Source organism: Pyxicephalus adspersus, chromosome 1 (genome assembly GCF_032062135.1).
Source record: "Pyxicephalus adspersus chromosome 1, UCB_Pads_2.0, whole genome shotgun sequence".
Lineage (NCBI taxonomy): Eukaryota > Metazoa > Chordata > Amphibia > Anura > Pyxicephalidae > Pyxicephalus > Pyxicephalus adspersus.
This window is the reverse complement of record NC_092858.1, coordinates 99,715,085-99,729,951: the sequence shown is the minus strand read 5'-3', so window position 1 is coordinate 99,729,951 and position 14,867 is coordinate 99,715,085. Positions and strand designations below refer to the sequence as shown.

The 14,867-nt window shown below is 40.3% G+C and overlaps 1 protein-coding gene across 1 annotated transcript in view; it reads right to left on the bottom strand.

The window, feature by feature from the left end:
• The window catches only part of AGO4 (argonaute RISC component 4), a 24,956-nt gene extending 11,055 nt beyond the window's left edge, over positions 1-13,901 (bottom strand). The window contains exons 1-5 of the mRNA XM_072409424.1: positions 13,573-13,901; positions 4,378-4,546; positions 4,170-4,290; positions 2,464-2,645; positions 2,173-2,309 (exon numbers count right to left, since the gene is read on the bottom strand). Of these exons, the coding sequence (XP_072265525.1) occupies positions 2,173-2,309; positions 2,464-2,645; positions 4,170-4,290; positions 4,378-4,546; positions 13,573-13,591 (628 nt within the window). The 5' untranslated portion in view covers positions 13,592-13,901. The remainder of the gene's footprint in view (positions 1-2,172; positions 2,310-2,463; positions 2,646-4,169; positions 4,291-4,377; positions 4,547-13,572) is intronic.
• Between the last annotated feature and the right edge of the window lie 966 nt (positions 13,902-14,867).

Here is a 14,867-nt window from a genome sequence, read left to right as displayed (position 1 = left end):
ACAGCCAGTTATGCAAGATTATACAGCTCAGAATACATTGAATAAGAGATTGAAAACAAGCAGTTTGTTTATATTTCAGCAGGAACATCACCTGTCCATACTGCAAAAATGAACCTGACTGCTCACAATTTCCTACTTAAAGAGGAACTAAACTCAAAACTGCCCAAAAAAAATATATACTTACCTTTAATCCCGCAGGGCAGTCAGATCCATCCCGGGCTGTCTTGCATCTTGTCTCGCGTCATCCCGGAGCCAGTGTTCCGGGCGCCGCCATGTTCTTCTCTTCTACCGGGTTATTCATCCTACGTCACCCTACCTAGGCGCGAGATTGGTGACGTAGATGTAAAAAGAAAAGTGCCGATCTCACGGCGCATGCGCGAGATCAGCAATTTTTTCAATTTGCATGAAAAGGCTCCTTCTGCTCATGCCCTAGATGCTCAGGCATGCGCTGAAGGAGCACCCAAGAGGCTCCCGGGATACATACCTTAGGTATCCCAGGAGGCTTTGCGCTCCCATTCATTCTCGATCGCCTGGGCAATCTAGAATTAGGGGGCAGTGCTGCACCCCCCTTTTTTTAAAGGGGGTTTCAGATTGCCCAGCACCAGATTCACTGCAATTGCCTGAAACTAGCAAAAACAGAAAGGTGCCACATGGGGAGGTAAATATACAAACAAACACAAATGGGATCCCCAACTAACTTTTAAACTAGCAAAAAGTTTGAAAGTGAACAGAAACACAGATCAGTTTCAACTACTCTATGTTAAATACAGATGTTGTTGCATAGATTTAATAAATAATTGTGGAAGCTACACTTCCTTGTCAGGTAACCAATTTCTAGCACTATGGGACATACACTCCCCAACCACTGTCAGGAACAACTGGTAACACAAATATCTCACATAAAAACAACAAATTTAGGGACAGTCACTGCCAAACAACCTGCTGATTTAAGACACAAAGCATTAGAATGGGGAAGAAAGGTGTGTGGTTGTTATGCCACCCAGGTGTCTGAGCATTTCAAAAACTTCTGATTAGATGGGATTTTCACACACAACTATGTCTACAGTTCGTAAAGAGTGATAACTTGCATTAGTTAGTCATCAGGGGGAAAATGCCTTGTAGAAGCCAGACATCAGAGGACAAAGACCGGACAGCTTAGAAATACAGCCGTAACTGAAATAATCACTTGTTACAACCAAGATATGCAGAAGAGCATCTCTGACCATACAACAACTTAAACCTCGAAGATGATGTGCTATATAGCAGCAGGAGACCACGGAGGGTGCCACCCTTGTCAAAAACAGGCACCAAAGGTAAGAATTCTGGTCTCACCAAAATCGGAAGAAAAGATTGGAAATTGCTACCAGGTCTTATTTTCTGCTGCAACATGGCAGAGTCTGAATTTAGTGATAACATAAAATTAGGGATTTAACTTGCCATGTATCAATGTAATGTCTGGGGGATATTTAGCACTTTTTGAGCCCCTTAGTAACAAATGAGATCATTCATTTACCATAGCTTTGGCCAGTATAGTTGGCAAGCATGTTCAAACCTTCATGAGCACAGTGTCACCATCTGATGGCCAATTCAAGAAGGATAATGTGTTATCTCACAAAGTTTAAATCAACTCAAACTGGTTTCTTGAACATGTCAGTAAGTTCACTGTACTTTAAAAGCCTCTACAGTTACCAGAAGTCAATCCAATAGAGCACGTTTAGGATGTGGTCGCATCATGAATGTGCGGCCAACAAATCTGCAGCAATTGCATGATGCGGTCATATCAATATTGATCAGAATCCCAGAGGAAGGTTTCTAGCACCTTGCTGAATCTATTCTTTGAACTATTGTGACAATTCTGCCGGCAAGCTAGGTACTTGTAACATGTACCTAGCCACCTGTTCATGTATATAGCAATGGACAAACAGCATTTGAATCCAATTTGTTAGGTTTTCGTTTGCCAACTTGAAAGTAAAAATTTGAAGTAGAAAATTTGTGTTGTATGCATAAGCTGCCAAACAGGCTACAGATGACACATATGTTAGGCGATTTTTTCAAATTAGATACAATCAGATATATCAGGAAAAAAAATAATAAACCAAATATATTGAACCAAAACTACAATCGGTAAATAGGCAACAGGCTTCAATTTTTCACCAGTGCCTTTTCACTTACCATCAATGTTGAGCATCATGTTCCACATGGCAGGACGTACAGACTGGTGGAAACCAAACCAAACCTCCCGACCTCCACCTAGTGGATGATAGTATCCCTCTGGTGGAGAAAAGAACGATCGCCCGACTGGAGTATATCTGTAGGAAAACAGTTATTTTTTACAGAAGTTTTATTCATCCTATCAAAATAGATTCAAATATAGTTAGTGTAAAAGAGGTTACATCAAATTTAGCAAATGTTAAACTCCTTGTAAATGGTTGCAAAAGTAAGTTAGTCACCGAATTTTGATACCTCATTGATGGCAAGTGGCGAGTGATCACATCAAGGGCCTGCACAGAGTCATCAGGAACTTCACTCAGATGTCCAGCCAGGGCTTCCAAGAGCAGCTGCAGACTAACCACCGACACCCACTGAATGGTTACTTTGAAAGTTTGGTCTTTACCTTCACCCGGAAGAGTCACCTCAAGATCAACCTAAAATAAGTGAACAATTCTGCATTTATATGGCATTTTAGGTAATAGTCTGATTTTATGATACTTACAAACCTCCTTGAGATTTCCTGACACTATACATTTAAGGACCTACCTAAACAATGTGTTTCATCTTTAACCCAATCATATTCTTTAACCAGGAAGAACTGACTAAACAAAAATCAGTTCATACACAAACTGATATATTCTCAGCTCAGCAATGTTTCGAAAGCATACTAAAATCATGATATGCGCAGTTAGTGTTTAATTCCCAAGAGCCATTTTTCATAAATGTGCTAAAATCTGATGCACATACATGAACGGCAAAAACCCAATCTTCAGTCATTACAATAAATGTTTCAGGGTAAAACATTGTGATAAATACTATCTTAAGGAAAATAAAAAATGCATATGGACCAGTTACCTTTCAAGACACTTAAAACGAACCAACTGAATATTCTCGACATTTAAGATTTCTGCGAAGTAGTTATCCATCTGCTAATCAAATTCAATCTTTAACAAAAGGATCAGGGAAAAAATAGCCAAGGTTAGGCTAGTTGTCTCTGATGTCTAAAATGCTAATTGCCAGGCTGACTGCCAATGACTGGACCTGGTCTAAGAATTTAGAGGGCAAAGTCAGTTTCAAAAGTACTGATAGTTAAGCACCAGCGTTTCTAGGAGGTGATCTGGTTTTTTGTACTTTTTTTTAATCAGCAAAGAATACTGTCTATGACAACACACCCCTGAGGGACATTATAGACAGAGCCTTAATAGTGGGCAAAACAGTCTATCAATACCATATGAGACTTCAATAGCAGCTTACCACTCCTTCAATGTGGTGGCTGTATTTTCCAGGCTTTGGAAAACCCTTTCCAGGTGTACCCCTTCCCCTTATTTTCAATTGGTAAGGTTGCCCCCCTTGGGTCTGCACTTCCTTTCCCCATGCGCTCTAAAAGGGGTCATGTCTATTACAGATTCCTTGCTCTTGTTTATCTCTATTGCGCGTTGGATTTATGGGACTAGCATTTTTCTAAAACATTAATGCATTCTTTATAAATCATAGGAAGCGGAAAGACACTGCATTTCTAGAAAGACATGTTTTTTTCCTATACTTGCCAAAACTGGCAATAAACAATGCAACCGCCACATATAAAGAACCGGTAAGCTGCACTACATTGCACTTGTTTCTAGGTATAGAACTCTTCTAGCTGAACACTGTTTGCAGCTGTGCACATTGGACAATATTTGCAGATACCATACAACACCCATAATCTATGTTTTTCAGAATTACTACATTTATTTTATTTGAGTCCACTTAAAAACAATCATAAATTGCAAGTTACATTTCTAAAGGGGTCTAATTAGCCAGCATAATTCTGCAAAAAAAACCCTTGGGAACCTAAAATGCAAGAAAAACACAACTGTAACTGATGTAGATACTACATCCCAACGGAGGGAACACATGTTCCAGCACACTTTATACCAATTATTGCAGTAATAAGAAATAAACTGTGTGTTTCCACTTACCCTGTCCCTTCCAATTGGCAGTGGATGTGCAGTGTACATGTTTCTCTTGCCATCATACCCTGGCTGGCGGTCTCCAAATATCTGCATTTTAAAATGTCGCACCATGGTGTCAACCACCTCCCTAAATATTAAAAGGAAAGGTTTGTCATCTCACACATCTACACATTTATAGAAACATACAGATACTGCTTTAAGAAACATTTCCCACCTGTTGACTCTTCTTGGCCTTTTTTCAGGTTTAATGTCCACGTCATAATGGTATACATCAATCTTCGGTATCTGCACCTGGAAGTGGTTGGCCAGAAGCCTTATTGGTTTTCCCAATGTTCCTAAGCCAGGACGCCGCGGAGGTTGGAATAGGTTGGTCGGTGGAGGACCTAAAATTGGAGATTTCCATCAGTCATCACTTCATTATCAAGGCATTCAGTTATGTAATCGTACTTGTGAAGATAACTTCAACTAAAGCCACAGTCCAGATTACTAGCTAGTGCCATTTATAGGTGGATAAGAGGACCAGCCGTCCTCTTATCCAGTAGCTGCATTGGCTTCGGCTGGGTACACAAGTGCAATATTTGTCCTTGGAAAGGATCTTTCACGATCCTTTCTAGCGACTAAGGATTGAAGGATGCATGAACGAGTGCTGTACATACAGCACCGTTCTGCTCTATGGAGATAGATGGGGGGAGAACGACAAAGGGGGGCTCTGAAGGGATTTTTGTGTCTGTCTACACAACTATACATAATCTGACTGAAATATTGTTTAAATTAGGGTTGTTCAAACTTTTTGCAAAGAGGGCCAAAATTTAGTAAGGTGAAAGTGTGTGGGGGACGACCATTGAGCCTGACATTCTTTGAACCATTACCATTAAATGCAAATTAACTATTTTTACATTTTTTATTGCAAATGGCATACTTTTTTTTTAATTCACACAGAACATATAATAAGAACACAGAACATATATAAATAAATCTAAACAAGTTTTTACCAAAATCACTCTGCCAAAATGGATGCATAGGTTTTCATATTGAACCCTGACATTTTTTTAGGGGGTCTGGTCAAACGTGCACTGGCAAGCTTGCCAACACTTTTTATGCCAAGTACCATAATAGTATACATACATACATACATACATACATACACATTATTATAATGCTGAGTAAACGAAATGCGTGGAGGATGATTCATGCACATGTGGTTTGCATGTCTTGCTGTATTATCGTCTGTTTTTAATATTTATATTTAAAAAATTCAAAGTTACTGGTATTGTTGAATTTTACAACTGTTAGTTACTCGGCAACATAATCGTGTGTGTGTGTGTACATACATACACTACCTTTGAAGGCAGAGTGAGTGTGTGTTGATTTAATTACAGAGGCTGCTGGGCCGGTGAAAACCTGAACGCGGGCCGGACTTTGGACATGCCTGGTGTAAATGAATGGTCAACCGACAGGTTTAAAGCAGACCTAAACTAAATGGTGGGAAGCTTCTGCAAAATTCAGCAAGTAAAAACAGCATACTTGCCAATTCTGGTGGCACATACTTGCAGTCGCCATGCTGCAATAACACGTCCAGGACCTGTCAAAGCTGCTTGCATGGAAGGCGCTATCTTCACGGCAGACTTCCGATGAGACTGCAATCCTCCTTAATGAATGATGTAACAGCGACTCCAATCCAAACGGATTCCCAGGCACATTGCCAGGCTTTTAGAATTTACATATGCTAAATTCAGGTTACAAGTAATGAGTAAAAAGTAACTACCTTAGTGTTATCTACCATAAACTTTATACAGTATAAAAATGTTACATTCTTGCTTGCAGTGTTTAAACTTTACAAGTGTGCAATGGACCTTTTAGCATATAAGAAAAGGTAACTTCTTTTGTCTCCAGCACAGTCTCCTCCTTCATTGCAGACAAAGCACTTTTTGCTCTTTAGGGAGAGCAATTTGTCAGTTTTGGCTCAGTATCTTCACCCTTCCCCACCCCTCTCCTCGATCTTTTATGTAAGGACAAGAGTGACAAGTAATACTTTAGAACATCACATCCAAAATGGCAACACACAAATTCTGAAGACTTTTGACTTCTACACAAGGGAGACACTTACTGGCAAACATGCATAAAAGTTTAAATGCAGAATATCGAAGTTACTCATGTATTTAGGGCTGAAATTCTGAGAACAGCTGCTGGCACATATGGGCCAAAAGGTCAGGTGTGAAACTAGGGTGGAGGGTGACAGAGCACACATTTGCAAATGTTTACAGGATTTAAGTGTGCATATTATTTATTGTTTACCTGTATTTTACCTATAGGCTAACAGTTAACCATAAAGGCGATACCATAGGAATCTGTAGTCCTAAATCACATATGCAAATTATTCCAACCCCTTTTTGGACTAAAAAGTGTTGACAAGCTTGGCTATTAACCACTAAGGACAATAAAAAGTGGCTCTAGATAATCAAGAGGTCTCAAATTAGCCACAGACAATTGTTTCCTGAACATCATTTTAAAGGTCTGACAGGGCAAGTCTATCTAATTCCTCTGGTGTTGTACCATTCACCCTTAAACAATACACTAACAACACCCCACAGACCCCTATAGGTAGTCATAATCCAGCCAGCAGAGACATTACTAGCTTGGCCAAGTATAATTGTTATTGAGGGTGGGGGAAGGGGGGGTTAAAAACAGAACAGTGGCAAAGGTGCCCAACCAATTGTTCCACAGACAGCAGTTGATGTGGGTAAATCTTCTATGAATCCATCACAGTTCACCTTTTGCCTACATACACCTTGCTTTAAAGCAGACCTATGTCCCATCAACCTTGCATCTTCACTCTCGCCTGTACTTTTCCTTCAGCCACTTGTTACTTTTAAAAAAATGCAGCTGTGAACAAATTAAAGGTTTAACAGCACAAACTAGGAGTAATTCACAATGGTCTTTTCAGTGATGGCACCCTTTATGAACAAATAGGTCAATAATGAACTGCTAAGCTGTAGATTGGAAGCCTCATGTGCATACCTACGTGCCATTACTGAAGAAGAAAAATGAATGCCTTAATTAAAGTCTGTTGTAGTGCTTTGGCAGACCATTCTCGCCCCAATCACTGATTTAGGTGAAGCAGTCTGAGATTTAACATACACGTGCAGCTTAAATACTTTAAAAAGCTTGATCTTAAAGTAGACTTTTTTTTTTTACATTTTATTTAGAGTTCTCAACTTACTCAGATACTTAAAAGTGAAAACCTCTGACTTCTTTCCAGGGTACTAGACTATATTAGCTTAATGAGAGTTGGACAGCCATGCAACGGAAATTCAAATTGCATAACAGGAATATAAAGAACACATGAATTTCAATGAGTCACTGGTCAGCTCAGAACATCCCCTCTCTAATGTGTTCTGGTGTATTGCAGCATAGCAGCATCTGTGTGGTGTATTAAACTCTTTTGTAATATCCAGCTCTCCTGTCTTAACACAGAGTTACAAATTAGCATTGAATTTGTGGAGCTACTGAAATTTATAATCTTTTACTTTCATACCTTTCTGTATTTTCTCCATTAGGATTTATCAGAGTGAAAGGGATTTCGCACTTTAGCAAAGCAGCTGTACATTTCTGAGAATTTGGTTCACAAAAATGTTGAGGGTTGTCAGTGCACGATAGGAAATTAGAAGCCAAGTTTATTTCTAGAACATGTGTTATATTTATGTATTTGCAGTATAAAAAAAAATTAGTTTCATATACTGCAGAGATGTACTATTTATAGGTTGTGTTTCTGCATTGCAATGTTAAATACCAATCCTAATAAGATTCCCTACAAGTTTTAAAATAGCAGCCTTTTTGTATTGTCAAAATACCAGCATCTGGCAAGCTGTTAGAACTTACCACCAAGAAAAAAATGTGAACAGATACCATATCAACGCATTACTACATAGCTATATTTAAACACATGCATGGGTATTGAAGTTATATAGCACACAGCTTATACAGAGTGCAATTTGAGCCCTTACTATATTTAGGTAAACACAATAAAAGCTTCTTATTTGCTACTGTTAGGTCTGTTAAATAATCCATCTATATCAAGTCTTAGCTAAATCTGTTCCAAGGGTGCAAAAAAAAAAGTGTTCTCTCAATAATACAGAAATCCCCCACCCCAGGTTGTGGGGTTGAGGTGAGGGGGGAAATATTTATTTGCAGCCTTGACACCAAGTTTAATCATGGTTTGAAAACAGAAAATAAGAATATGCCAAAAGTCAAATTTAGGAAAATGACTGTTCAAATTGTAATTGTCCCAGAATTATTCTTTAGAAAGCAGAACCATTTTTAGATCTCTCTTCACAGAAATCCTAATTCTGATAAAATATCAGTGTTGTAAATTTTCTTTCAGCATTGGCCTGATGGGTGGCAAAAAAAACTGTAGCTGTTATTTTAGTTGGACATTTACTGGCTGTTTTTCAATGGTCCTTTATTATTACAATTTAAATGTATTAGACATTGGAGCCTGTTTGTTTATCTTTACCAACTCCCACTGTCCAATAATGCTCCCAGTTTTTTGTGTCATAGGTATCCAGTAACCCGGACAATTGTGTCAGCTTTCAACACCCATCCTTAAAAACACCAATGTGAACTAAACCCTAAGGCTTGAGACTGGTGGCAAGGTTATTGCTTCCTCACACCGGTGATCTGCTGTCTTGTCTTGTAACACCCTGTTACACCATGGCTCTGCTGGGCACAGCAAATAGCTATGATCTGGTCTGTAGACAAACTGTTAGGCTGCTTACACACATAAAATGTTTATTGCTGGAAATAATCTTTCATGACCGACCTGTCCAGTGACAGAGTGACAAAAGAACTAGCGCTGTACACACAGGTGGAGAACAGGCCAGCCGCACCCTGATATACTCTCCTCTATCCAGACAGATCCATGAACAAAGTCGGGTGTACGCACGTCAGATTCTCCCGAGATGAACAGTAACATCAGACTTCGGCAGAAAGATAAATTATTGGCAAAATAACATTGTATATCATAACAAAGAATATACATCGTCCTGATCTTCCAACAGAGATAGCAATCTGCCCTGACTCGCTGACCGCTGGACTGAGCACCTGTGTCATAGCAGCTAGCTACTAAACTGAAGATAAAACTTACTAGCAGGTATTGTATGTAGAGAAGACTTTGATCTAAGGAAGCCAACCTTTTGTGGCCCAGTCTTTATTGGCTGTATTGTCTTATTCCAACCAAGTGGTTCAATAGGTAAATTAGGGTTAAATAAAATAAGGGATTATAGAAAGGGAATTCAGAAGTCAAATCATCATACACAACTATCGGGGATCCAATCAGCTGTGGTTAGATTGGATGTGTTAAATGTACACAGGTTGAACAATGCTTACAAATGAAGAAATACTCAGTCAGCTGTTTCAGAGGCCAAAAAAAAATCCCCCCTCCCCCAACAAACAGAATAACTATCCAGTGTTCAACCCAGAATATTTTTTTTTTTTAAGATGGGTAAGAAGAAATTGTAGGTGGTGGCAGCCTCTGTGTTGTAACCCAACTCTTCAATACCCACCCAAAAACAGCCAGGTGGTTACTGAAAAGTACCAGGTAATGTGTCCAGGTAAAAGGGGCCGGGGAGAATGGAGACTACCCATTGATTTCACAGTAGCTATGTAAAAAATCGAGGAAGGAAAAACATGGCTTTTAAAGCTTCTAACAGCAGGAAGATTTTTTGCATTCATAATAAAAATGTCAACTGAGGGAGAATTGCCCCCTCCCCCCACTGTCCACAAAACCAAGCAGCCATGGGATGATTTCTCCATTTGGAGTCTGTATATTATTGTAACTGTCCACTTCCAAAAGAAAAGAAATTGTATTATCAGCTATCTGTTGAACCCTTGTTCATTCCTATCATTTTATTGAATCAGTAAGACTGACCTGTGTGACTAACAATTACTGGACTTGTTCTTACCACAAACTGTGACTGAGTTGCTAAAAGTGAAACTAAAGTTCCACTTTAGGTATTCTGTATCAGGGAGTGTTTTATTGCAGCAAGGGACAGGCAATGTCCTGAATTCTGCTGCTCAGGAACAGCACGAGGCAGATAACCATCCAATTCAGGTAATGACACCGTTTGCATGTAAGGACAGGTATTGCTTTAATTAATGCAACATTAGTATCAGCCTGAAGTTCAACTGTAAACTATATATGCATTGTAGTAAATGCAAAAAACAGTATATTGGTAAACTCTGTATATATTGGGGGACGGAGTGTAGATCTAATAGGCTAATGTATTTTATAAATGACATATTATTCCAAAATATAAGGTTTTTTATTGTTAAAATCAAATCTTTGTTTTGCCCATACAGCCCAACAGGTTCAAGTGTAAAACAATGAGCTTCTCTTATTTGGCCTTTTTCACAAACCATTGGAAGTATTGGTATCGATTGGATAAGAAAATTAAACAGAGCTTTATGGGATCAGAAATGAAAGTCTGCCTATGTGTACCAGAAGCAGAGACTCAAAGAAGTTGATTCAATGAGCAACAAGAAGGCTGGAAGCTAAACCCAAAGTTGCAAATATGGAGCAAGAACTTTAACCATGGCCCACAGCTATGTAGCTCACAACCACCCCCGCCACAATGGGAGTAAAACTTTAGCTGTTGCCATGTGAAACCGTCCATTCGTACATTCAATCTGCCTGATTACCGTAGTTCCACTGTGAGAACTAGAAAAATTTACAGAAGATGACTGCAAACTTGTTAGGGCCTCAAACATCATCTAATTCAAATGTATCAATATATAAAATAAACTGTCACCAGCATGTAAAGGAAGCATCCAGAAAACTTGTTTGTCTGGTGGGTGGTCTCTAGAAACTGAAGAGCTGGGGCTTTTCAAGACAGAAGTCTGCAGAGCTCACCTACAATGAAGGAGCGTTATAAAGGTGCCCCAAGAGCAGTCTGGTGTCCATTTATAGTCTTGAGGCAATGAGAAATTGATTTACATTATTGGTACACCATCATCGTAAGACCAAAAGTGGAATTGTTATACATTTTGGATGATGTTTCTGTGTCATTATTCGATTAACTTTGTATTTTAGAAAAGCATTTACTGCATGGTTTTCCTGTTTATAATTCTGAAGAAGCAGATCTAAAACCCCCAATGGTGTAGTGTGAAGTGGAATAAATAAATCAAGCTATATGGATACTTTAATATGTATGGAGTACCAGCCATGTTGTCTGTTAACATAACTATGGCTTTTTTTTATAAATAAAAGGTGGTTTTAGATAAAAAAAAAAAAAAGTTTAATTGAAGGTGAAAAAAATATGCCTTAAATATTCCTGTGCCTTTAATAAGATTTTTTTTCGATTCCCCATTTATACAGGGCTGGTAAAAGAATGTGCATAGCAAGCATGCATTATTTTATTCTGGGTATGTGAATCACTAAGCAAAAAAAAGATATGTATGACAACCCAGGGCCATGCACTTCTAATCCCTCCAATATCCTGACACAAAGCCTTTATTAATTACATCTTGGTTGTTAGGTTCTCTTAGGCTATACAAACACGTTAGATTTTTGTTGCTGGAAAGACAATGCTGCCCCGACTCCTAATCCAAGGTCCACCCACACCGGGTTTATTGACAGAGCTTTTGAATGATGTAGTTCTGGGGCTGTATTGATGTAGATCTGTGGCTAAGTCAAAACAAAACAAACCGCCCACCAAGAAATGTTTACCAGTCTGGTAGTATCCAAGTAATAAAATATGTTGTGGCGTGCTTTATATATATATATATATATATATATATATATATATACACACACATACATACACACACACACACACACACACACACACACACACACACACACACACAAAGGTAGTCCCTGGGTTACATACAAGATAGGGACTGTAGGGTTGTTCTTAAATTGAATTTGTATGTAAGTTGAAACAGGTGCATTTTTTTATTGAATGCAATTAGGACAGATGTTTGTCCCAACATATTATTAGGCAGTGTGGTGTCAGTTACTGTATACAATCCTCACTGTGAGTTAATCACAAACAAAGCAAAAAAACAAAAATCTTTATGGAGCCCAGACATTCATTAACTTCTGGAGTAAGCTGTGCTTTGATATGCAAAAAGAAACAACTGCCGAGTTTGTCTTGGTCATTAAAGAGTTACAAGAGGCTGCAAAGAGCTCACCCCCTAAGATCACCCACAACCTGAACTGTGTTTAGCAAAAGATTTCTTCAGCAAGTCATGCAAAACCACCCCCTCCCCCTTAAAAGCTTCCAAAGCCCTATTGGTATCTAGGAGGCTCCATATGTCGGATGTCCTTTACCCGGGGACTACGTGTGTGCGTGTGTGTGTATATATGTATATATATATATATATATATATATATATATACACACACACATACATTCAATGACATTGTATGTGATCATGTTATTGTTGCCTTGTAACTGTTTTTGTATTTTAAAATGTTGCTGCAGCTACCAGTTAAAAGAAAAAAAAAGGAAGGGTATGATCTACAGGGGGGAAAAAGTTGGTCTTGGTGCTGAATGTCAACTAATCCCATGTACAAAACCACATATTCCACTGTAAACTATAAATTCCATCATTCTGCCGGGAAGGAAGAATAAGGGCACCATGGTAGTAGTCCAGCCTGTGTGACAACCATGGCTCCCTCTATAAAGTGGAGGATTGAAGGTAGCCGCCTTGGGGGCAGGGAGTGTTTTATTTCCAGGAGAAAGAAAATAAACTAATGTAAGAACTTCCCGTCCCCTAGATGCAGCAGTTGTATTGATGTTTTGGCTTCTCACATTTGGGGATCATCCCTCCAGTCCGCACTGTATGGGAGGATGGCCAGGCCTGGTGACCCTATTCTGGTAACACTGCAGAGGTTGCTGTCGGACCAGCAAGTCATGAGGGAGATGAGAAGGAAGTGAATCCTACAAGTACATTGTTATGGTTTGCATTCTCCAAGTCAGATGTCATTAACTTTGAAAACACAACCTCCTGCTTAGGCCTAAGTTGATCTCTCACATGTAAATATTTACCTGGCAGCAAAACAAAAGGCACGGGGGCTGCAGAGCGCAGGGATCGGCGTCATATGAGGCTGTCGGGTTCGTCCCTTTAAATGGTGATGACACGGCCTGTCATGCCCGGGGTACACCCTGCCAGTCCGGGCACAGAGCGGGCACTGCCATTCTACGAGGAACCAATATTCCCCGTATGACGCCTCTCAGCGTGCGGGGACCGGGAGGGGCGCACACATGGGGGAGGGTGATAAACCACTACCCCCCTCCCCCCCCAACATTCTCTATTATTATCACCTTCCGACCCAACCTGCCCCAGGTGAGGCCTACATACCCCCGGAGCGGTGTAAAGCCTCGCCCTTCCTTATAGCACCATTTACCTGGCCCCACCGCCTCCATCTCCGCTGCAGTCCTCTCCGGGAGTCTCTTTTTCTCCGGAATATTTGCTTCGGGTGTGGGACCCTCCACGGACGGAATCGGGTCAGGGGAGGGAGGAAGCCACCGAGTGTCTCGGGGCCTCAGTGACCGGGGAGAAGAGTGGTTTGGCTGGATACAGCCGCCCTACGGCCTTCGCTTTCGCCGTCACACACCGCGGAAACCACCGGAAGCCACTCGCTGGTTAATCGGCCCGAGAAGCGACACCGAAGGCTGGGGGGGAGAGTGTGGGACCGAGCGTATGACGCGGGAGCGCGCACTGCTGGGCTGAGAGCGCGCAGCGCGTGCTAGGGCCGTGCACGAGGAAAGTAGTGTGGGGGCTGCACTGTGCAGCTTCCCTTACTGGAGGACATGCTGCATCCCACCAGCACTGCTCTGCCTAAACCGGGATAAAATCATTCACCAACACTAGTTTTTATAAAGTTGTCGGAAATATCATAAGGCCATGACAGCCATGCAACCAAGATATGACAACACAAGGTCATAGCAGCCTGCATACCTGTCTTGACAGGTGAATTTTAAAGTTGCATTTAGATACAAAAATATATTTCATTAGAATACACCATAAGGCTTCCACAATGCAAGTAATAGATTAGTATTTACCACTCCCCACGCCAAATGATTAGAGCAGGCACAGCAAGTAAAAAAAAAAAGTTTCGACAGGCTGCAGAAGAGATCACACATTTGTCCTTCACAATTGGAATAGGAGGACAAAGAAACATGTCACTTCTATGAACCACATATCTCTGATAACTGCAGAAAATGATTCCCATCTGCTCCCATTTGAGTGAATGGGAGCATGTGGTGGGCCACTGCAATTTACCACCTGTCCAAAAAAGTATCTGCCATAAATCTTGGTCTTTTTGTGTACATTTAGCTGTGCATGCCAAGATGAAGCAGCTTTAGTGCCCATGCTACATCATCCTTACCCAGCCAATAGAAATGGAACAAAAACTTTAAAATTAGAATATCAGATAAAGACAGCAGATTAGACAGAGTGGTAAAGGCTATTTTGCTGGGACAGAGGGTACTTTGCTAAGTCTGCCTTAATGTAGACAGTCTATAGAGCAAAATGATGGGCAATGGCAGACTTTAAAAGCTGGCCATGGAAATGGTTTCAGAAGACATTCACATTAGCTTGCATATGTAGTGCTACATAGCCACAGTTGCATGCTGAGATCTGCCCATCACCAAAAATGCCTACAATGGGCAACCAAATATTCTAAAATAGACCACAGAG